Source organism: Platichthys flesus, chromosome 7, assembly GCF_949316205.1.
Source record: "Platichthys flesus chromosome 7, fPlaFle2.1, whole genome shotgun sequence".
NCBI lineage: Eukaryota > Metazoa > Chordata > Actinopteri > Pleuronectiformes > Pleuronectidae > Platichthys > Platichthys flesus.
Genome location: NC_084951.1, coordinates 3,908,001 through 3,932,574, shown reverse-complemented (window position 1 = coordinate 3,932,574; position 24,574 = coordinate 3,908,001). Strand labels below are relative to the sequence as shown.

Sequence of the window (24,574 nt, the reverse complement as noted above, 5' to 3'; positions counted from 1 at the left end):
GAGATAAAGAGATCTCAGTGTTTGAGGTGATAGTAATGATTAGACCGCCAGACTGGATGCTTCGAGCCGGTCTCGTTATATTGACGCCATTCACGGGCCAGCACCACCTGGTCATGAGGTGCACAGTAACCACGGTGAGGATTGTCTCTGTGGTTTCCATCTGTGGTAAAGTGGCCGTCCTTGAAGAGGACTCAGCTGTGTGGGGCTTGGATGGAAGGCACAGCTTTTATGTAGGTGAAAGGTTCACCTGTTCCTTTTAGTCCCGGTCATTTAATATTGAAGCTGTAGAGCCCCGCGACAAAAGGCTTATCGTACGAGTCAAAAGCATCAATATGTCCATTATTCATATTAGTGGTTAGATAATATAAATGCAGTGTAAAAGGTAATGTTATTGTACTTATAAACACCGACAAATCAGTTGGTTCAAAAAGCTTCTTACATGTCCTTTACATCCAATATAATTATTATTCTTTGTTGGTTTTGGCAAACGTTTAATGATTTATTTATTCACTATCCCCAGTTCCCTCATATCAGTTAATGCAGCACTAAAACTAATCATGTTGGTTGTTTGTTGACACAGAAACAGTTTCCACTCCAGCAAAGTGTTCCAGCAACTGACACTGCAGCTAACGGAGGAAAAACCCTATATGGTGTTTGCTAATAGCTAATTAGCATATAAGGGTAGTCTATTTGGGTGCAGCACGGTGGAGCTGCGCACTGTTGCCTCACAGCGAGAAGGCTCCCGGGTTAAATCCCACATTCGGCCTTACTTTGTGCTGTTTATATGTTCTCCTCATGTCTGAGCTGCTTTTCTCTGGCTTCCTTCCACATTCCAAAAACACGCAGATTGGGGTTTAGGTTAATTGGAGACTCTAAATTGAAGAATGTGTGAATGTGAGAGGGAATGGTTGTTTGTGTCTCTATGTCAACCCTGTGATACGCTGGTGCCCTGTCCATGTTGTACCCCGCCTCCAGCTCCTCTCATGACCATCAAAGGATAAGGCAAATAGATAATGGATGGATGGATGGATAAATGGTTGTCTATTTGAGGTAAAGGACATTTTAAATATGTATATATATATATAAAGTAGAAGCTGTACATTTATTTTTAACATAATGCAAGTAGATTTTTGACCCATAAGATAACCTCCGGACTTGATGCTTGTCAAGTGCTGAAGTCATGTTTGGATCCTTCTCTGATCACCCACCTTAGCACTCTGTCATTTGGACTTCCTTTCAGGTGCTCGCTTCCAGGCTGAGAGAGAGGCAGCTTATCGTGGCCCTTAGTCAGCTTCTCTGCAGCAGCGATGGGGCATCCGGAAAGACTGGAGGGAAGGAGGAGGATAAATAAAGATGAATATTAAAACGGGAGCATGTTGCTGACTACGTAATTCTGCATCACACTGATGTCCACTGACACATCGCCTTTCCGGGATACGTGTGTGTATCGTTTGAGCTTGCAATTACACAAAGGGGGAATACATATTCTGCGCACAACGCTCATATTTGCAGGAATACAGAGTCAACCTCAAATGCAGATCTACACCATAGTGTGACGTGTGAATACCTGCGGTGTGTGTTACGGTTGCTGTTAACATGGCCCTGACCGGTGCAACCAGGAGTTGGACACTTCAGCACATTTTCATGCATCGCCAGAACTGAGAAGAAGACAAAGCACACACAACAACACGATGAGAGAAAATACACAATGTTTGACTTTACACCAAAACTACAACATTTCCTCCACACAGATGTGTCAAATCTTGTAGTGTCAACTGGGTTAATCACTGTTGGTAAATTCTCGATTGTCAGTCCATCGCTAATTGGCAGAGGATGGTGAGACAACCGAGTATGGCAGAAGCTTTTAATGTTTCTCACAAGTTCTTCTTTTGTTTTAAATGAAATACAAATATAAATACAAATTATTTCCTGCCCCTAAAAATACAATAATTATTCTCTAATTGCTTTTGTACCCTAAATACCAGCAGACCTATTAGGTGACTCGTATGAGAAAATAGCAGAGAACTGGACTGCATTTGATTTGGAGCTGTAGTCATGGTTACAGATGGATGACCTCTGTTATGTATGTAGGAAGCATCTTGACAATCACATGGAGTTATAGGGCCAGGCGGTTATAACATAGTACCACTGCAGATCCTCTCTGCTTATTCTTAGTGAAACAAATCAGTCAACCAAATCCAACATTTGTGAAATTTTCTTAGTAGGTCAATGTGTTTGAGCGGTCAACTTCTACATTAGCCTTAACATGAGATTTTTACTGTAGCAGCTACTGCTCGTGCACTGCAAGCACAAGCTGAGTTTCTGAGGCCAAGGCGACCTTGGTTCAGTAAGCCTGGATCAGAACACCAGCTCCTCAAAACCTCATGGAATCACAAGTAAACTGGCATTAAAGTACTTATGTGTCTAACGCTACAGTGAAGAGAGGTAAGCAGTGGGTTTCCATCAATGTCAGACTGCCCTTTGTTGTCATTTTCCCTCTCTCTGTGCTTATTTTCATCTTCTAAGCAGCTGAAAAGGACTCACTCTCCGGGGGGATCCTGTCCTTGTGCGGACAGCCTGACAGGCTGCGGTGGTGGGGGTAAAGGCCGGTCACATGACCCGTCCCATCACACCCTGGAGTGGGACACTTGATCTCCCTCTTCTCTGGCCTACTGCTCTCTGGAGGAAGGAGGATGAGAGGGTAGCAGAAAGCCAGAGGAGAGGAGAGGAGAGGAGAGGAGAGGAGAGGAAACGACACGAAACGAAACGAAACGAAACGAAACGAAACGAAACGAAAGGGAAACCAGAGTGATAAGAGGGACGGAGAAAAAGAAGCAGAGATAAGAGGAGAGTGGAATGAGCAGTGGATAAGAAGGACAAAAGCAAATGGTTAATGGCATCAAACATTCTGCTTGGCTGAGCATGAAATCGAGACATATTTCAGACAACTGTACAAAGGCAACACCATCTGTATCTGCTCCTCATGCCTTATGTGTCTCTGTTAATGCAAAAGGTGTTTTGTGCATTGGTCTAAACGTGATGTGTGTGTTGCTGTATATGCCTCAGCCCAAAATCTAGGACATATGGAAGCTTTTTTCAACAAAACAACAAATAACAAATCAGCAGGAAATGACAAGTCTATAATTTACACCTAATTAAAAGGTACCTAGTCCTCCCTACTGCTATTGTTGGAGGTAGGCCAGCCGGTATCAGTGGCAGTGGAGAGAGGGAAAAGGAGCAAGAGGATGGTGTGATGCTCTATTGGCCTTCAAATTGAATGTTAACGAGACATGCATTTCCTAATTAGTGCTGAGCAGAACAGGAACGCCGCCACAGGAGGGAGCTGAGGCCAAGGCGAGGGCAACACTACCAGGCATGTAATCACACTACTGCTATACTGTGAGGAGCATGACAAGTGGGCAGAGTGCCAAGTGTGAAACACAAGGCCCGGACACATGCAGCATGTAAACAAACACTCCACTTCTGACTGTGGAACAACCTGCGCTCTTCCCTTTTCTCCCTTCCCTCCCTCCCTCTTGTTTTCTCGCCGTCACGTTGTCCCCTTCCCTCTCTCGCTGCCGTCCCTCCTCAATCTCTACTCAAGAACTTCCTCTCCGCTCTTCATGGAAGTCTATTCAGCTGGAACCACTTCATCCCCACACAATTGAGAGAAGGGAGGATCTAAACGGGGCTCGGTGACTCATCGCTGTTTATTCGACACACTGCTCTGTGTTTATTTGTACACTCTACCTTCAACATTAAGTTCAGCACATGCCCCCTTGTACTGGTTTAAAGCAACATGTTCTCTACCCCCACTGCACATGTGACCACATTTAAGAACGGCACAGGTGGTTTTGCATGTCTACACCTGCTGATTATAAATTGTGATTACTAATATCATTTCGGACAGATTTCTAAGAAGAAAATAAGGAGTCATTGCTTCTGTCATTATGGTGCAAACATTTACTTTTGACCACTTGGCTTGACTCACTCCATATGAAAAATGTTACAAATCACCAAGTTAACAAGTTAACAAATTAACCTATAGAGTACCTCGACAAAACCAGTCACATCTGTAACTTCCTTTACTCTGTTGCTGCTGTGTTGTCTTATTTTTGATTCTTCTACAACTCACACAGTACATTGTGATGCGGTGAAGAAGCGTGTCCATGTGATGCCACTGTGGTTTTAAAAAATAAAGCAGACGTACTATCTACGTCATGTCTCGTGCTAGTGTTAGCTCTGCCCTCCTCTCTTGTTTGTTCGTCCTACCTTTGCTGAAGTAGCCCTTGCGGATGACGTCCAGGTGCTTGGGCCTGTCATCCATGGTGAAGTATCTCTGGTGCTGTATATCTGGGGCACGGAGCAGCTCTCTGGGCCCAGCTGGTTTCACCTGCTCTGCCTTCAGTGCAATGGCTTGCTCCAGCAAGCCCAGGTTTCCTCGGGTCATGTCAAACATCTCAGACTCGTCTGTCACCGTGGAGCGCTGTGACAGGCTGTCTTCGTCATCACGTTCATCGTCCCCATCCATGTCATCGTAGTCTTTCTCCTCCGACTTATCTGATCCCACCTCAATAATGTCAGGAGAGGCTGAAGACGAGGCTTTGTGTATTTTATAGTTCTCAACTCTTGGGATTGGAAAGTATTCTTCCAGTGGACTGGCCCTGTGGGAGCTGTAGCTTAAAGGAGGGCTGTCCTTATAGTTGTGAAGAGGGCTTGGTCTTTGAGAGTCACATTTATCAAGTGGACTTGTCCTGTGTGAGCTGTAGTCCTCCAGTGGCCCGGCCCTGTGGTCTTCAGTCTCGATGTGTGTTCCCTGAGCTGCTGCGGTGCTGGTTATGGTGTGGACGGCAGTTGGCACATCAGAAATTGGCAGAACATGGTCCCTGTGGTCCTCTTCATCTCCCTCCTCATCCTCCTCTGGATGAGCTGAAGTGTCCTGCCTCTGTTGTGCTGGCACTGCCACCTCTTCCTCCTCTTCCTCCTCATCCTCCTCATCTTCATCATTTATCTGTTGGTGGGGTACATCAGCAGTCTGATATTTTGGGTTTTCCTGGCTCACGTGGTTGCTCCTGTCTTCGCACTCTTCTTGCTCATCCTCCACCTCCTCCTCCGACTCCGTTCCCTTCACATCAGCCGCCTCCTTCTGCAGAACAGATGACTCTTCCAACACTTGAACTCTCTGTGCCGCCTCCTCCTCTTCCTCTTCCCCCTTATTTATGCCCTCTTCCTGCTTGTCCTTTACTTCTTCACACCACTTGGCTGCCTCCGTGACATCCTGCTCCATCTCCATAGCAACAGCCTGCTGAATGGCCACAGTTGGAGCATTGTTGTCGGAAACTCTGCCAACGTGGAGGAGAGAGTTGTCCCCCTCTTTGGCGCTCTGAGAAGGTACCTGACACTCCTGGGGTGCAGGTGGCGCTGAGCTGAGCTCGTGCTCGATGATCACACACTCTTCCTCTGTGGAAAGAAAGAGGAAGAGGTCAGTGAGTCATGCAGTGAACTGACGATGTTGTCAGCAATATCTTTATCATCACGGGCTTCCATATAAACTCACAATTAAATCAAAACTGCTACTGGGACAGTGTGTTTAGGTGCAACAGAGCTTTGAGATGCAGAATGAAGCTCATTGAGAGGAATGGCAACTCACCTCCTGCGATATTACTGATCTACTCAGAGAACTTGTTGCAACTTGTGGGTGTTTTTCAAACTCTGGTAGGTAACACACAACAACCCCCACTGATCTCACTGATTGCTTTGCCTTCACATCTTGCAAATCCTTGATATGTTATGTTATTGCATACTAAATGGTGTGTGGGGTTGTGGGACTTTCTCGCCCTGGGTTAGGTCTCTCAGGCAGTGCTAATTTTAACAACAACATTTCACATGCAAAAAGTGTTATGTTATGTTTACAAATACTAGTGCAGTGCCAATAAATCTGATAAACATAAGGCTATGTGCAGTTGACAGTTTAAACCGTGCAAAATCAATGGAAGGTGTATATTTTCTTGACAGCTGCTCATCAAAAATAGAAACTGTACTTGCTCAGCAACACACCCGCCAAGATTAAGGTGGTTGTCAGGTGAATATTGACAAACAGACGGACAGACGGAGATTCCTCTATTTGGTCAGATAATTATCACTACTCCATGACATCTTTAAATATCTTGACTTTTGTGAAAATCAATACCCAAAGATTTTTATTTAACAGTGACAGGCCTGTAAACACCAAATGTCTACATGTGAGAAGTGGCAACCAGTGACTTAAATTGAAATGATTAACTGATTAATTGACCACTTGTTTCAGCACTAGCTGGCTTCATAGGAAAAGGATGTAAATATAAGAGTTTTGTCAGGTGTAGTTGTAGAAGACTTTTCCTCACATAGAGGAAAGATTGGTGTCACGGGGAGAAAAATCTACCTTCATCAGCTGCACTTGTGTTCTCCTCTTTCTGATATGTCTCTTCCTCTTTCTGATATGTGTCTTCCTCTTTCCTCTTCCCGTCCTCCTCATCATGTAAACTCTGCATCTCCACTTCCTGTCCATTTGTCTGTCCGTCCTGTGGTAGGTCTTCCGTCATTGCCTCTATCTCCTCTACAACTGCCTCCCTGTCCTCCTGCTCCTCCTCCTCCTGCACGTCCTCCTCCTTGGTCTCTGCTGCTTTCTCGCCATCCTTTTCTCCCTCACCCTCGGCCTCGCTGCTGGCGTCACTTTCCGCACTGAAGCCCTCGTCCAGGGTCAGCTTCAGGGGCTGGGACTTCCTCTTGGAAGCAGGCCGCTCTGTTTCCTGCTCTTGCTCCTGCTCTGCTTCCTCCAAACGGCGTTTTCTGGCTATGGGGCAACCGAGAATACTGATGGAAGACAATGACGGGATGGAATGAGGTAAAAAAAAAACAGAAAGAACAGAATCAGGGTTGTAATCAGAAAACCACACACATAAACTAACACTTCTAACCTCATGCACCTCTTCATGTCCATGAGTGAGTTCATGCAGCATGATGGAGGGTGTGTGAGTGTGTTCCGACATGAAGAAGGAGGGAGCGGTTCTTTTAGCAGAGACTTTGAGTTGACACTTATGGCCTAAGGGGGGCGCCATGCTGTTCACCCAGACATCACAACCAATCTCAGCCAATTGACTGGAACGTTTAATGAACAACTTGTATGGAGAGGCGGGCGGGCAAGGCAGTGGAGGGTGAAATCCAATAAACTCCCTCTTACTCTCACCTGGGAGATGCCGAGGGAGATTGAGGGACGATCTATAAACAAAGTGCATCTGAAATTGCCTCCTGACCGAAAACATATGTAAACAGATAGCTAATATCTGCCCCTCAATAAAGAGGAGTCACAAGTCAGTGAGCCGCCCCGAGTCCCGAAGCGCCTCTGGGGGCAAGTGACACACACGAGGAATGGAGGAGGCAGAATGAAGCTTGATTACTAACTTGGAGAATTCACATTTCACTCCTGCGCACCAAAAACGTTATTCTTATATAGGTTCAGATTTAGAGGCTGTGTGGATTTTATGTCACCTGACATTAAGTGGCATGTAATTCTTACAAATCCGATTATAATTTTTCTTTTTGATCTGATGTAAATTAAGTTATGTACGTCTTTAAGGCATTCTTCTAATCTTTTTTAATATTTTCCTTTCTTTTTCTTCCCCTTATTTGTAATGAATTGATTGCAGGAAAGGAAAAACTAGCTAGTTATCAGGGCTAATTGTCGTTTCAGGTGCAAAACGTGAACAATGGCCTTATTGCCATTCTAAATTGCTGCTTGTTGTAGCTTCAGATATGCAAGCAGTGTTGAATCTTAAAATCTAACTCTCAGCAAATAAAAATGTTTCCATAAATATCCGATAATTGTTTTAAAGAACCAAAGTGAAATGTGAAATCTTCCACGAAGCAGTTTGGGCAGATAGGACGAGCAGGACAGAGAGTCAGAGAAGAAGGACAGACAGAGGGTGGGTTTTCAATCTGCCCTACCTTCTGTGTCGTGAGTATCTCCCACTGATATGGCCAGAGCCATTGCATCCAAGGGTGGGGCAGCTGGATGAGATGGATGGAGGTTAGAGATATGTTTAAGACATGGTGCATTTTAGTTCATATGCAGAAGCAGTGATAACCACAGGCAATAAAAGTCGTAAAATAAGATAAACAACAAAGCATAGCAGAGCAAAGACATGCAAGCTGGGCACACTTGTCACACAAATGCACATGCAAAGAGATATGTATCCCCCCGTCCTTCTAGCAGACACACATAATGCATGAATGCAGGTGGCATCAAGCCGGAGAGAACATAATATTTTGTGTCGTTCATCAACCCTGCCCTATATCCTGTTACTATGAGGGATAAGGATCAGCCGAGACCTGCTGTAATTTCCCCTTCTCTGCTCTCCTCACCAGTCATCATCATCAGGTCTCTCTCCCTCCCTCTTTTCTCTCTCTCTGTCTCCCCTCTGATTCAGGTTGCTATGACCCCTCAGGACGGCTCATTTCAATTCTCATTAACTTCCCCCAGCAATTGCCCTTTATTACTCCAATTATCCTAATTATTAATTTCGCTTATTAAAAAATGCAGCATTTGCATTTTAAATGAGATGCTCTCTGGCCTCCATACTGCTTCTTTTCTTTATCCAGACACTGAAAGGGCTTTTTTCGGAGTGCTGAGCACAGATCAATGCTTAAAGGTGAAGTGTGTCAAAATGAGAGAGGATGAAAAAAAAACATTTAGAAGGAGGCAGAAGAGAGAGGACAATGGGGTTCCTGATCGGTGAGGCCCTGAAAGCCACCGGCTGGCTGGGAAAGAGAGAGGATCAGGTGGAGGGAAAAGAGGAACTAAATAATCGCCCTTCACCATCTTCTCTCCTCATGCTGTATTCTTCGATCGGATTGCAAAAAGATCATACACCCTTTTGATTGCGTCTGCTATATGTGCTCATAGCAGGAAATAGCGAAGGACTGTGAGAAATCAATACCAGCCTGTTGGAGGCAATGACCACAAGCTGAGATGTGCTGATGATGATAAATAAAAATATACAGCATATCTAAAGAAGTAGTGATAGTGAGTCTACAAGTGCCGGGGGGGACTCTGTGGTGCACATAAAGGGCGTTTATGAAAGGGGTTTGCACAAAGATGAAGGTGTTTCCTTACCTCAGCTCTTGTCCAATGAGCTCGATAGGAACTGAGAGAAATGGGGAGAGAGAGAGAGAGGGGGGGGGGAGAAAGACACAGGGGGGAAGAACAAAGGTGAGCGACTGCTAAGACAGCTGCGCTGCTAAAAGAAACTCAGATCAATAAATCACAAATGCATACAAATCCCATGAGGCTTCCTGACTGCATGATCAGGAGGAAGAAAAAAAACCTACACACTCCTGAGCTCACATACAAACACACACATATCTAAATGCAAACATACACACACATTCAAACGCCTGTACACAAAGGCAAGCACAAAACAAACAGTATAAGAGCTGGCCTGTGCAAACATACTGTGGGACTAACACAGAAACACACACAGGCTCCCACAAAAACATGCACGCAGAAGAGAAAACCTATATCAGCCAAATTGCATAGTGCTGTTCAGAAAAAGTGACAATTATATGCAGACTCCAGCAATAAAACATGATTAATCGTTGCACTTTAGTTATCATAATTGGGAAAATGAAATTAAAAGGAAAACTGCCTTCATCAGTAGAAAACAGCACTTCTTTCAGGAACAACTTACTGTAATTGCCTTCAAAACATAAATCAAGCCCAGCTCACAAACAATACAGCCGCACACACACACACACACTACTCTCTGGGCTGACTGTAGGCATCGATTGAGAGTCGAGCAATAGTATGAGTTTGGCGAAATATCCTATTTTCATTTGGAGCAAACGAGAAAACAATACGATCCTGGAGAATTCAGTTTGGGCTCCGATATCACATGCATTAATCCTATGTCAGAAGGACCCTGGGTATCAAGATACACAAAGTATACAGAGATATAAACACCCCCCCCCACACACACACACACACACACACACATCACATGTTGGTGCAGAATCTCAGTTTCTCAGTCTTTCATCATGCAGTTGGAATGACTGGACGTCTTTCTGAACACCCTGTGAACTGCAGCTCTGCTGTCTTGCTTCTAAACATCAAATACACACGCACACACATCACATTATATAAAACCTGAACACATAAAAACACAAAAAGAAAAACCCATAAATCAATATGTACAGTAGTCTTATATACACTATATACACTCCCTAAATGTGTGAGGCATATATCTATACTAACCAAATAATGAAGATTTTCGAAAACAGTAAAACAATGAATAATATTATCATCATAATATATATTATTCATTGCAAAATCTGTAAATTTGGTGGTAAGTATCTTGTTGGTTCATATCCCATGATTTTAGGAGTTATAGATGTAAATAAAGTTGGTATGAATTGAGAGAGAGATATTGATATGAATCTATAACATGCAACCTTGCATTGGTCCCTAACTTGCAGGCTTCGGTATGAAGTGCAGAAATAGCGCAAGTCTGATGAGAACTGATGAAACAGTGTTCTGGGTGAAAATCATAGAAAGTTTCAACTATCTCCATCTCCAGGTTTTTAGCTTAAGGCCTGAATCTGAACCATGGAGTGGGGCGTGTAGTGGTTAGCACCATTAGCTCAAAGTAAGAATGTTCTGGGTTTGAACCTGCATGTTCCTGTGTGGCGTTTGCATGGTCCACCTGTGCATGTTTGGTTATGGTTGTTGTTATGTCAGCTCTGTGATAGGCTGGATGTTCCCCCTGTGGACAGCTACAAGTAGGAACCTTTAAATGACGGAGCCTGAAGTGATGGAGAGAACTGACAAACACTCACCTCTGATTCCCTTGGACCGAGTGCGAGTCCGCTTGTCATCACCCTCAATACTCATCTGAGATGGAGAGAAGAGAGAAAAAGAGGGAGCACAAGAGGAGGAGAGAGTGAAGAGAGCAGTGAGGAGGAGAGAAGAGAGAAAATAAACCATCAGAGCTGTCAATTTATTCCCTCGTATTTAATCGTCCTTTTCTTACTCTGCTTTGAAACAAAAAGCCCTCACTCAACACGTACCAATCAAATTACAAGAAAGGCAACACTGACACAATCATATCTTTAATTCCCCACCCCTCACCCCTCCTCACCCGTTGCTTCCTGTCACCCCAGGAAAAAAAAACACAGAGGTGTATGCCCTGCTCACTTCATCACAATAAAGACAGAAATAAAATCTGCATGGAACTGAAAGGGAAAACAAACCTTGTTGTTGAAGCTATACTTTCAGACTCCCCCCACACACACACACACCCACCCTCGGCCGACACGTCCGATCACTCTCCCTGTAATTTCCTGCACCTGAGTGGTACACATGATTGTATGCTGTGCAGAGGCAAACGGCCGCGCTCACACAGAGGCCATGGCCCCTGTAAGCAGCGGGAGTGACAATCATATGCTGAAAATAATAATAAAGCAAAAACACACAGTCCGCTAAAAAGCCACTGTAATAACCCTTTTACGGAGGAGTGTGTGTGTGTGTGTGTGGGTGTGTGTGTGTGCATGCGGCAGGGTTAACACCTGCTCCTTTGTGGCATAAAAGCTGAGCCAGAAGTAGACAGCAAGCACGATAGCACACACACACACACACCCACACCCACAAACACACCCACCCACACACACACACACACACACACACACACACACACACACACACACACACACACACACACACACACACACACACACACACACACACACACACACACACACACTGGCCACACCTCCTCAGCACTACTTCTCCATGCTCAGTGCTGCTCTCAGTGCACTATAGAGCTATCAGATGCTTTTTAGACACAATGGAGCCATTAGCTTTGATTACTGGACTCAGGGTTTTTTATACTACAGGTCTCCCCTCTTCCTCTCTTTCTGACTCGCACTTCCTCCCTACTGTGACCCCCCTCCCACACACACACACACATATTCCCCGCAAAACTCTCTTTATCCCCCCGGTTGCCTACACCACCTCCCCCTCCCCACGCATTGGCACTTAGCTGCTTTGTTGCTTCTGTATAGTCAAGTTGGCACCGCCACAGTGGGATTCAAACATGGGGGTCCCTGTTTCTGTTCTTTTTATCCCTCTCTCTCAATCTCTCTCCTCTAATTGGCAGTGCCCCTTTCCTGCTAATAGACTACTCATGAAAAGAAGGAGAGAAAGAGGGATGAGAGGAAGATGAAGCACGCTGTTGTTGTTAAGGGGTCTACTCTTTTTTTTAGCCCCGAGGAGGGTAGGCTTCATTCATTAGCATCTAGTTTTTGGCCGGAGGTACAGGTGCAGGCCCGAGCCCCTCCCTTCCTGTGTGGGTCTGCACCATCCTGGCCTGTCCTCCCTGTCCTCTCTGTCTCTCGCCACTCCGGCCTCCACTCTTTTGATGGAGCGCTGTTAATGTGGAGGTCGAGCAACAAGCAGCAGCTTTGTGCCCTGCCTGAAGGGAGCAGTTGACTCCTTCTGTGCTCCACTCACAGCGCTCAGTGTGGGAAGAGGAGCGGATGAGTGCGCAGTGAAGAGTTTCCAGTCAATGTGTGTGTTTGTGTATTCCCCTCCACACCGTCTGTTTCCTTACATTACAGTCTGCACTTGTTTCTGGGTATGTGTGAATGGAGCAGTGGTGGACTAAGTGCTATCATTAAGTTAAGTTAAATTTTGAGGTGCTTGTACTTCGCTTGAGTTTTTTTGCTGCCTTATACAAGTACAACTCTACATCTATCACATAACAAAGCTCGTCGTAAAACATTATTTATTTTAAATATTAAACTACTCAGCATGTGTGAATGATGTTGTCCATGGTTGAAAAGCTGCTCAAAAATATTGTAGGAGAATGATACCAATAAGTCAATATTTTTATGTTTAAGGACAGTTTTACTGTAGGGATACTTTTCAGTTGCTTGAGGGTATATGTCCAAATATTGTAAAATATAGCTCAACAAATAATAGCTTACAACAAATAAAGATGAAATTATGGTTTTAATAAAATCCATGTTGAGTCAGCTGTAGCATCTGAGCACTGTGTGTTGAAAATGTATGAAAACTAATTAGCAAGCTTCCAGTGAAGTTGAAACTGTTAGCCATTAAGATAAACAACTGTTGATCCTAAGTTGGTTACACCTAGTGAACAGTGCAACAGTTAACTAAATTTAATAGATAAGTGGTTCAAGCTAAAAGTTAAACATAGTCATTTAAAAGGATTAGGAAATTCTAAAGGATAAACTGTTAAAGCTGAGGTTTATGAATAAAGCTTTAAATTAGCTCAAACTCATTGACAAAATGGATGAAATAAATTGCTAAAAGTAACGGATAAAGCATTAAAATGGCTCATGGATGAGTGAAGAGGTGAAGTAGTTTGCTAAATGTCATGGATAAGTGGTTGAAATACAGAGCTAAAAGTAACCTAATACCTAAAATACCTAAAAAAAAAGTATTTAGCTAAAACAACAGATACATGTTGCGAACAGCTAAAAGTAATGTGTGAAATACATGGTGGTGTTGACAGGGCTGTGTGGGATCATCTATCGTCTGATATCCTATTTACATCTTGCAGATAATACCTCTGTACTTAAAATTTTTTATTGTTTTGTCCATGAAATGCCATAAAAAAATGATGGAAAATGTCCATCACATTTTCTAAAAGCAGTTGACATTCAAATTGCTTTTTTTATCTGACCATTATTCCAACAGCCGGGTGTTTTATATAATGTACGACAAAGATGAGCTTCAAACAGCCCACCAGGGAATGTTGAAGATTGACTGAAATTCTGTGCTGATTATCAAGATAGTGTTTTTTACTTCCACCACCACTGGAAAGATAGTGGTGGAAGTAAAAACTGTGGCAAATTGTAGTTGCACATCTAAATGTTGATGTATTTAAAAACTGTCTTGTAAATCTGGTGAGAAGTAATCAAAGCGAAACGTTGATGAATCAAATGCTAAAGCAGGTGGAATTCTAGAAATTGTGGATGTAAAAATATTTTACATGACTGAATATGACCGGGGAGGGAAGGAAAACACGGGGGAGCGTGTGTTTAAGAATATGTGTGTGAGAGAAAGAAGTGTGTGTGTGTGCATTTGAATAAGACTAAAGCACATGTTTCTCCTTCATGAAATTCTGATATACTATTATGCTACTCCTGCACTTTTTCATCCTCCCTCCTTTGCCTCCTCTTTACATTGATAGTCATCAGATGAATCAAAACCTTGACTGCAAAGGGCACCCATTGCTTTCATGTTTTTGTAACCATAGTTACGCACATTTAAATAGGTAAACACATCGGAGTTCTCTTCTCCCTGTCCTTTTTCTCAATTCCAGCTCATTAAATGTGTATGAACACAAAGTCACAGCCAGTGATACAGGCAGGGATTCATTTACCTGATTTCCATTATTTCTTTCAAATGGCTCTTTTTAAATGTATGTTCAAAACATGTCCTTGTTGTGGTCTTTTAATTAGACTCCGGGAACAGTCCATGTAGAATGGTGCATGTAGGTAGGCCTACACGTTACTAGGAGGAAATGTGTCTAGGTGTGTGTATGTGTCTATGAAAGAACCGTATGTAATGTGTCTTGGGGTTTAACTAGTGTGAAATGTGGTGTGGAGAGCAGTAGATGAATGAGAAAAAGGAGGAGGAAGAGAAGGAGGAAGAGGAGGAGGGAGACGCAGTTCCTCCCTACAGGCTGTGTTGTACATTATCAATTATGTCCTTCTTTGTGTGCAACGGTCGGTGCAGGAGGGCCTCGGCTCTGCTCTGCATTCTGACAGCTCTATGTAAATGGCTGGCTGGGGGCAATGACTTCAGAGAGAAGGTCACCCTTCGTCCCCTGGTGCACATAAATTACTCTTTTATTCATTTTCAGGTTTACAAGAGTAGATAAAGAAAGGAGGGGGTTAAGGTGGGGAGATGAGTTGGAGAGTAGTGCTCACGACCAGTGACGAAGACTGACATCTCAAAATATTACCTGCGGACAGCAGCTGCCAATTACAGGCACGCTGCACATCTCCCTCGACAGGCGGACCATGAATGCACGGCCTCCATGTTGGATCAGCGCACAGCGAGCCTTTCCTCAGTTTCACTTTAATAATTCACAAGAGGCAGAGCAGAGTAGTGAGGAGGGAGGAGGGAGGAGGGAGGAGGGGAGGGGACGTGTTCCTCGCTTGATATGCAAAAAGACTGCGTGTGTGTGACCGCGTAATCGTGTCATCCGCGAAGGGATTCCAGTGTTCATAACTAACCATCTTTTTAGCTCTTATCTTCAGTCCATTTCATTCATCTGCGTTTCACTACAGGTCTAAAAAGATAATAATACGATTGTGTGGCAGGTCTCTTAAGTGTCAGGCCAAACAGGAGGGAGCAGCTTCACATGATATAGTGTTTGAAACCAACGGCTCTCTCTCCTCAGCTCTGTCAGCAGCAGAAATCAAACCAAATCAATAAAAGTCATCTCTTCAGATGAACCCGAGCCATTGGGGGGAAGCAAAACTACTTTTACTGGGCCCAGGGGAAAACAACCCCCCTGCCTCACCGCCCCCACTCATCTCTCTTTCAATCTCCCCTCAATCCCTCCATCTCTTTGTTGAGTGTCACACTCTCAGTTGTTACTTTATGCAATGATTTGCTTATTATCTTCCATACATACACACTTATTGACTTTATTTGTCTATTGCCTGTTCTCGACTAAATTAGAGTAGATTGCTATTTTACCAACTCTGTCTTAAGTGTAACTTGTTCTATTGTTGATAGCCATGGAGTAAATTTTGGTGGGTTTGGCTGTTTCAGATTAAGATTAAGATGCATTTATTAGTCCCAAACACATGCAAAGGCACACTCATGCAGGTAGGGAAATTTAACCTCTGCTTTTGACCCATCTGGTGCAGGACACACAGAGCAGTGAGCGACCATGTACGGGGCTCAGGAGCAGATGTTGAGGGAGTAAGGTCCCTTGCTCAGGGGCACTAGACAGGGTAGGGAGACTCTTGGATTTTTGGACAGATCAATCCAGGTTCATCTTTTGTTGTCTCTCCGTGGAGTCGAAACAGAGACGAACCAGAGACGAACCAGAGACCTTCTCTGCCCATAGTCCAAGTTTCTGCCACTAGACCACCGCCTCTCCGCCAGCTTCCATGTCCTTGTCACCTGCTAATGGCAGTCACTCTCAGTATATTGAAAAGATGCATATCTGCTGATTTTCTGTTGAAGTATTCAAAATATATTTTCATTAGCTTTATTTCTGTCCTGGATAAGATATTATGATATATAATAAAAAGTATGTTTTGCCCAGATTTTCAAGCGGTAACTCTCCATTGTGATTTCACAGGGGAAAAAAGGCCCCATTTTTTTAGAATATATAAATAACCTTGAAAATGTGGCAATTCAGGTCAAAGGTTTTATAATGAAGGACAGAAAGGAGCTGAGACAGGTTTCAAATGGCAGAGCGTGTTAAAGGAGAAGGAAGTAGCTGGTGGAAGAGAGCTTTTTTTACTCTGCTGATAAGGAGGAATATCATGGACAAAAAAGTATGAGCAGCTCAAGGACATCCTTTTGAGTTTCTTTTTTTTCATTGTGTTTCAATAGAAAAAAAGGTCTTGTGAAGTGAAGTGAACTCAGCAGTGGGAATACGCTGAGCTGTGCCATGCTGAGCTTAACTAAACTGAACTAAGCTGAGGCAATGGATGGGATGGGCCAAGCGGGAGATTTGATGTGCTGTTTGATTCATGTTTTTCTGTCCAGCTTGGCCATCAACCAACCCCCCTTCTCCCCCCAATGCACACGCAGCTTGCCTCTTTTCTCCATCCTCTCCTCTCTCTGCCTCCACCCTCTTTCACTTTCCCCGCTGAGTTAGGGATTGGGGAAATGCCCAGGAAGCAGAATCAGGGAAGGGGGTGTAGGGGTGTGGTGAGTGGTAGTGAAGAGGGATGGAGGGGGGATGGGCTGCAGGGCCTTGTCACTCACCATGATTGGTCGACGGCTCTGCAGTCTCTGGGAGGCCTGACAGCGGCTGCTGGTCCTCTCGCCTCGTGTCCACCGCTGGTTCACCAGCTCGCCCCGAAACTCATTTTCTATTGCACCAGAAAGAGAGGAAACAAGGAGGTGAGTCAACAAGGAGGAAGGGGGAGATTTTGGGATAAAGAAATAAAAAAGGGGGTCTGGGGCGTGGGGTGGTGGGGGGTAGTCATAGGAAATCATCAGCACCAACGGATGGGGCAGTGGTTTGGATAAAGGACGGAAAGGGTGGGGGTGCTACTTTGAGGGAAGGACGGGGTACTCGAGCATACTGCAGACACTCCTTTATTAACTAAGAGTGTGTATGCTTTATACACACACACACACACACACACACACACACACACACACACACACACACACACACACACACACACACACACACACACACACACACACACACACACACACACACACACACACACACACACACACACACACACACACACACACAGAGGTATGCTTAAGTGCCCCAGCTGGGGTCCCTGTCAGTCTGCTATTAGAATCAATCAAATTTGCACATTTTTATCGAGCTTTTCAGGCTGCATATAAGCATGAGGGGGATGGGTGATGCGAGGGGAGAAGGGGTGAAGAATGGTCAGTAAATAATGAATCATGCATAAATCAAAGCTCTTTTTCTCCCCCTCTCTCTTGCCCCTATTTTTTCATCAGGATAATAGTGCTTCACTTCACCTCCCTGGTCGGCCAGAAGAAACACACTAAATCCATTACAAATCCCTTTCCCCGCTCGTCCTGCTGTCAGAGATGCTGGCGATGGCGGAGTGTTCAAACAAACAGTGAGTGGAGGTGCACATATATTTGTCCCGTCCCTTTAGAGTTCAGAGTGAGTGCGGCGCGTGTCCCTATGAATGCCCAAGGCTGAACTTTTCAACTAGTGTAGCTTTCAGACACTTCAACTGCCCCCCTCTCGCTCTCTTTCTCTTCTCCACTCTGTTTCTGCGCACTGCCGAGCTGGTACAGTGAAACCTGATTCTATGTCGGATATATATACACATCCATACCCTTTAGCTTTCACCTTTATGCTGTATGGATTGTGTGAGTCTTTGCAGCAGGCAGCAGAACGCTATGAAAGAGGAAGTGCCCTTGAGTTTATAGTGACTCCCCTTTTGTACGGGCTGCCTGTCCGTCCATCCTCAATAACATCTCAGAGAAAATAACACTCAAACGGACCAAGGTTTAGCTGAATCCACTCTATTGAAATTGTAATACGAAGCAGCAATAATGATCCTCAATTCATACAGTGGAGATTCAAAGCAAAACATTCTAATCATCTGAATTTTGACTAATGTAGTGAACATTACGAATCTAAAATGACTGCCGTGATGTATCTCTTTGAAATATCTTGTAATCAGTCGTGGTAGGTGGCAAAACACAAAACTCTTTTCACTTGAATCCCTGGCCTTTGTAGGGTGCTAGATGCATCTGTCCATCTTATTTCCTCCCTGCCATTATGTGCATATTTTCAGTGGGAGCTGTTCTACCTGCACATGCTGTCCTGTGCGTGAACCCAGAGAGCAGTCAAAGTCCACACTAAAAGCAGTGCCATTCGGCGAGACAACAAAAGGCTGCGCGTCCGTTTCCGAGAGGGTCCCAGTGCAGTTCAACCCGTATCCTCCATGCCCCCCTCGCCCTCCCTCCTCCGTCAACCCCCACGCCCATCCTTACTTCAGCCCAATTCATGCAAACCTTGCCAGTGCCCTGCCAGCACTCTTTGGAAATTGCTTGTTTATCAACTTTCAACACCGCCCCCCCTTGCAAAAAAGTGATGACAGCAGCAGTACTGTTCGTCTGCATCTCTATCTCTATCTGTCTCTGTCTTAGCTAACTGGATCTTCATGCACACAAGCACGCAAACTCACTTTTTTCTTTATTTCGTTTTTTTAAATCTTCAGTTTGATACTTTTCTTCCCTCTTTTAAAGTGAAGTGAAGTGAGTGTCCATCCTGTATTGTTAGTTTGGTAGACAGGGAGCTGAGGGCCTTTACTAAATATGCCATTTATGCCAAATATATAACAGTGGTCTTTTAGGACATGCTGCCTCAGGCCCAGTGTCAGCACCCTGCTCACTTTGTTTAATCCTGAGCCACTGTTCCTGCCACAGACAGAGGAAATGGATCTGGACATGATCAACCTGCATGATATATCGGATTTCTGCGGTTTATAAGAGCAGTTAATTAATCACACAAGAGGTGCAGGGAGAATTTCCTTTCTATACTTTCATCTATTGTTTCATGTAAAATAAAAAGCTGAACACGTGGATCTTTCCTCTTGTGAAAGCGAAACAACAAACAAATTTGAGCCATGTCTGCTCAGGATATGTGCTCTCTTATTCTTTGATCCGATGCTGCTCATTCCCACCTAAAAGACTCACAGCTCGTTATTTTGAAGTGAAAATTGGAGGAGTAGGAGACAATTAGCCGTTCACCAGGGAGGTTCGGCTAATCAGAAGCGAGGGAGGCCAGGGGGGAGAAAGACAAATACAAAATGAATGGATTAAAACATAATCATATTTCACTACCAGGTTTTTCTTTTCTTTTTAAATTTTTTTTTTTATAAAGTTTGCATTCCTGGGAGGCGAAGTTTAGGAACTCTTTATTGTTCACTGCAATGAAAATAGAATCAGTCCAAAAATAAAGACACTTAGCCTTTAAAACTGATACAAAATACCTTATCCTAGCAGAAAACAAAGTTTAGTCTCAAGTAATTCCATTACCAGTCGGCAGCTTACAGTGATGGGACAATGGAACAAAGACGTCTAAATCCATAGTTAGATTAAATACCAGGGTGAACTGTCTGTAACAGTATTAGTGTACATACAGGGCCGGGACCAGCTGCACACCCCTGGTCCTGTTAAGCAGGATTTAGAGACAACTTTGTGTGATTACAGAGAGCCACACTGAAGAGGCAGAGAAATCAAAAGTTGCAGAGAGCCGGGACAGTCTTAAATTACTCACTGATTTCTTTGTGTCGGGGGGGGGGGATTATCTGGCAGATGTCAGAATTGGATTTGGATAAGTAGGAAAAAAAAGAATTCTCTCAAATTCTTCCCTTGCGGTGTCAAGCCTCAGTTTTCTTATGACAGCCTGAAGGTCAAATAAAACTAGAACGGCAGTGTCAGGCAGGGTACATCTAAAAGACCCCCCCGCCCACGGCTCCCGGTTGTGATGTTCCAAACACTCCTGTGCGTAATGTTATTCTGCAGATTTTCCTTACTTTTTAATTAATTTTCATTTCTTTCTGTCTAATTTACTTCCCTTTTTAATGCAGGGCATGAAATCCATTATTTCCAGGCTTTCATTTTAAATGCCTCCTCTCCATTGAAAGCCTGGCCAACCCTGACCTTTGCTTGTATTCCTTAGATTTCTGATAGGCTTTGAATGACAAGGGTGCAATTTGGCCCCAGCTGCTCCTCCAACATGTTTATTGCGCTCTCTCCTCCGGCACCTGCTGTCCTCACCACGGGCTATTCAAGCCTTCATAAATAGAGAGGTTTCCTCCTATCACTGTAACTAAAAAGAAAAAAATAACAGAAGCAACTTCTTATCAGGGGCTGTGCTAAAACGCAGCTCTATCCTCTACTTTCGCCTCCACTAACAGCATAAGGCATCAATAACCTAATTCTGTAATCCCCTGAAACTAGGCTACATTTCACTGGAAAAGTAAACAGAGGAGAAACAATAGGTGTCTTATCATTTCTGTTTGACCTAACTATTCATTATACATTCAGCAGAACAACCCTCTGAGATAAGGATCCCTCTGTGCAGTTTCATGAGTTTTAATTAAACACAAATGCCTCAAACACAACTACAACTGCAGCTTCACATTTTATGTCTGTGATTTTAGTAGTTCAAGTCTTCAAAACATCACAATCAGCAGAAATCCAGCATCATTACAGAAAGCCCTTTATTTATCAATGAAAAGACCTCTTGCCTGAAAAGCTAAGCCTCCGTTATTTCTTAGGTGGCTCGTATTGAACTAGAAACAGTGAAGTGCATGTACAGTGAGTTCAGATTGATTCCTCCTCTCTGTGGTTTTCCAACATTTCAACTCGCAGCTGAAGTTTCCCATCAGAGCAGCGAGCCGCCTCACAGGCCACTACAGCGGCTCCGAGAACGGGTGACATAACACCGCGTATCATCATCCCTCATCTCTTTCCTCCATCTTAGGACGCAGGTGCTTTGACAGAGGCGCACACACAGCGCATTACGTGGCCATCTAAGCAAAACAAGAAGGGGTGGATAGTAAAGAGAAACGCACGCACACACACCCGGGCTCATATTCTGCCCCACACCGACTGAATCCGACGAGGTGACTGCTTCAAAATCAAGTGAAATGTGCAGCTGCCTGGAGCTTTCTATTTCCAGTGCGCTTCAGAGGACTCTTTTTCCTCTGCGCACCACTAAAGGCGGCTGACATTTGAAGAGAGCATCTCTGTTTTTTTGCTGCAGAGGATCAAATGGTCAACCCCTCCCTCTCTAAAGCACACACACACACCATCCATCTATCCATCTGTCCGTGCAACCACACACACACGCGCGCGCTTGCTCACGCACGCACGCACAAACAGGGGACGGAGTCCTGCTCAACGCCCAGTGTCCAATCCCATAATAAGCCAATATGGTGCCGAACTCTTTTTACTGTAACCTGCCAGAAAGCGACCCATGGCTCGTGTAGTGCGCGCAGCAGTACAGTGAAACCTGGAGATACTGAAGGTGAAACTAGAGTACAGTGAGGAGATGACACTCGGGCTGTGACTCCGTGCGTAAAGAGCTTTCAGAGGAATATACCGTGGCCCAGTCTTCCTCAGCCCCTCACACAAGCTGATGAAGCAACATATACCCACAACAGAGGCAGAGTCACGGAGAGGTGGGTAAACACCGCGCAGCACCGAGCCTCCGAGAAAGCGCCATAGTTGGTTCGCTCCCACTTTACTACGAGGCGTCAGCGTAAATGTGAGCAACCTCTGAGGGCTAAACAACAGCATCTCCTCTATAGTTCCCACACGTTACTAGCAGAATAAAGCCACAGCACACATCGAAGCTTCAAGGAAGAATCGATACAGGTCAAAATGCTGAGAGGTCGTAGATGAGTGTAAGTTTTCATTCATACCGGAGGAATCAGAAATTATGAAAATGTGAAAAACAGCACTAATCTCGGTCAGACACCGCTCGGTCGGTGCTGCGTTTAAATGATGTGAGGGGCCAGAGACACAGCGAAGTTACACCGAAAAAGGTGTTAGATCGATAAATAAAAAATTATAATCGTAATAATCATAACAAAAAAATTGCACTTTACAATCCAAACATAAGCGGCGTTCATTTCTGTTTACCTTCAACAATATTTCCTCTGAGGTTTGCTGCGTCCTCGCTCTGTTTGGTAAGAGTTGCCGGTCGCCTTCAAGTAGTTTGTTAAAACCCCCCAAAAATATCCCGAGTAAATGTTTTTTTAAAAGCGATCCTCTATCCCGGTCCAAACGTCCAGATGTGGTAAATAATGCGGAGTGGATGGGGAAGCTGTCCGGGCGACCTCTCCTAAACGCAGCGCATCGGCGGCGCACGGCTCTGTGTACCGAGGGCGTTAAGATGTTACTTGTTTGTAAGCAAAAAAAAACATGGCTTCATTTGCCTTTGTCAGCGAGAAAAAAAAACGTAATATTGACTTACCTTTCCCTCGTGAGCCATTGTAACCCCCCCCTCCCCCCCCAGCCCCTCTCCACTCCCCCACCCCTCCGATCTGCTGCCTCCGCCCTTTGCCATGACATCACGGAGGCTGTAGTAAAACCTCCAGCATCACATGGGCAGGGCTTCAGGTCCCCCCCCCCTTACTACACACTAACTCAATGGGCATATGTATACACACACACATACACACACACACAAACTCACACCCTCTCCCTCCCTCCATCCATCTTTCTCTCTCAAACAAACACCCACCATCTGAGCCAACACAACCGACGACTTCAAACTACAAACTGGATTTTTTTTCCTATGGCAACATTCACCCGAAATATGAAAATACACTTCTCACGTTGACTAGCAGACTCCTGCACATCATATCATATCACAGCCGGTGTTTAGAGAAGCATCTCTACAGCCCCTGCAGGGCTCCACAGCCAACACAATATTACACACCACAATGAGCTCATATTTTATACATTTCACCCGCTGACAACTTCTTGATGTTCCGCAAATGCATTATGGGGTTTAAAGCTGCTGTAATCCATCCTTCACCCCCCACTCCAAACACACACACACACCCCAAATCCAACAGTCACATACATCCTGGAAAGTGGTACCTTCCAGAAATTCATTCACTTTTTTCTTACACTGGGAGTTGATGTAGTACTTTTGTGCAGTTATCAGCATCCGATAATTCCTCCGCGTACGAAAGAGGGGTTTTAACGGCATATGGTAGAGAGTTGAGTCTCAGAGGGAGCTTAAATAAAAATGATATACGCGCAGGGGAGGGGAGGGGGTGGATATCAATCTGAATTATCACTGGAGGAGAAAAAACAGCAATAGAGAGAACCTGTTTATATCAGGTTGTGAGGTTTGTTTGGAGCTGTCAGAGGAGTGATCACTGTCAGTCAGAGATCTGTGGATAGTTTTGAGAGCTCCTTGACAGAATAACGCCCGGCTGTCAGTGCAGCTCTTACAACAAACAGCCGGTCTGAACAGTGCAAAAACTTGGAGTCTCTCCCAAATGTTGCTCACACCGTGCTTTTGCTCCGCTGTTTTGAAACCATTAGTGGAAATGACAACCATTCATTACAAGCCATTTGAGAATAGTCCCCACAAATGCCATCCTTTATCTGCTGTCTCCACGCCGCGTACGCAGGGAATATTCAAAAAGCCCAACCTTCAGCTTTCAGAAATTCTATTAAATTCTTATCTCTTTGCAGCAGGCTCTTTTTGTGCAATCCCATTGTTATGCATTGGAGCTGAAATCAATCACCGGCCGTGCACGGCGCATCAGTATGATTTCAGACTGTGGGCGTGGAGAAAGAGGACGCACACAACAACAGTATTGACAATTGAATAAACAAAAGAAGGGATATCTGTGTGTGTATATCTATATATATATATATATAAATAAATATATAATAATAATCCAAGACCCTGTGTGGGTGTGTCAAGTCAGGCCTACAGGTCAGCTTAAAAGAGAGAGTGAAGCATATTTCTCAAGATGACAACTCATGTTGTTTGTTCTTCTAGTTGTTGCACTGTGGGTTCAGGACTGCAGACAGCTCCACAGAGCAGGACCTCCGTGTCTGTCTGAGTTCAGAACCACGGACAGCTCCGGCCCTCTCAGGCCTGCACACTCACACACTCACACACACAAAACCTCCCTCCAGCTCATTGTTGAACTAACAAAAGCTTTTGTCTGCTCGCTGTTCTCACTAACTATCTGCCTCATTAGCTGTGATATCAGTCTTCAGTTTACTGGAGTTACACAAATCTGTTTTAGAAACCAACTTCACTTCATC

At 44.4% G+C, this 24,574-nt stretch overlaps 1 protein-coding gene across 2 annotated transcripts in view; it reads right to left on the bottom strand.

Moving 5' to 3' along the window:
• Positions 1–22,665, bottom strand: part of myt1b (myelin transcription factor 1b) — a 39,812-nt gene extending 17,147 nt beyond the window's left edge. For both annotated transcript variants that reach the window (XM_062392541.1, XM_062392542.1), the window contains exons 1-9: positions 22,418–22,665; positions 17,018–17,124; positions 10,870–10,924; positions 9,152–9,182; positions 6,422–6,852; positions 4,273–5,460; positions 2,545–2,679; positions 1,568–1,658; positions 1,209–1,325 (exon numbers count right to left, since the gene is read on the bottom strand). In XM_062392541.1, the coding sequence (XP_062248525.1) occupies positions 1,209–1,325; positions 1,568–1,658; positions 2,545–2,679; positions 4,273–5,460; positions 6,422–6,852; positions 9,152–9,182; positions 10,870–10,924; positions 17,018–17,020 (2,051 nt within the window). In that variant the 5' untranslated portion in view covers positions 17,021–17,124; positions 22,418–22,665. The remainder of the gene's footprint in view (positions 1–1,208; positions 1,326–1,567; positions 1,659–2,544; positions 2,680–4,272; positions 5,461–6,421; positions 6,853–9,151; positions 9,183–10,869; positions 10,925–17,017; positions 17,125–22,417) is intronic.
• Between the last annotated feature and the right edge of the window lie 1,909 nt (positions 22,666–24,574).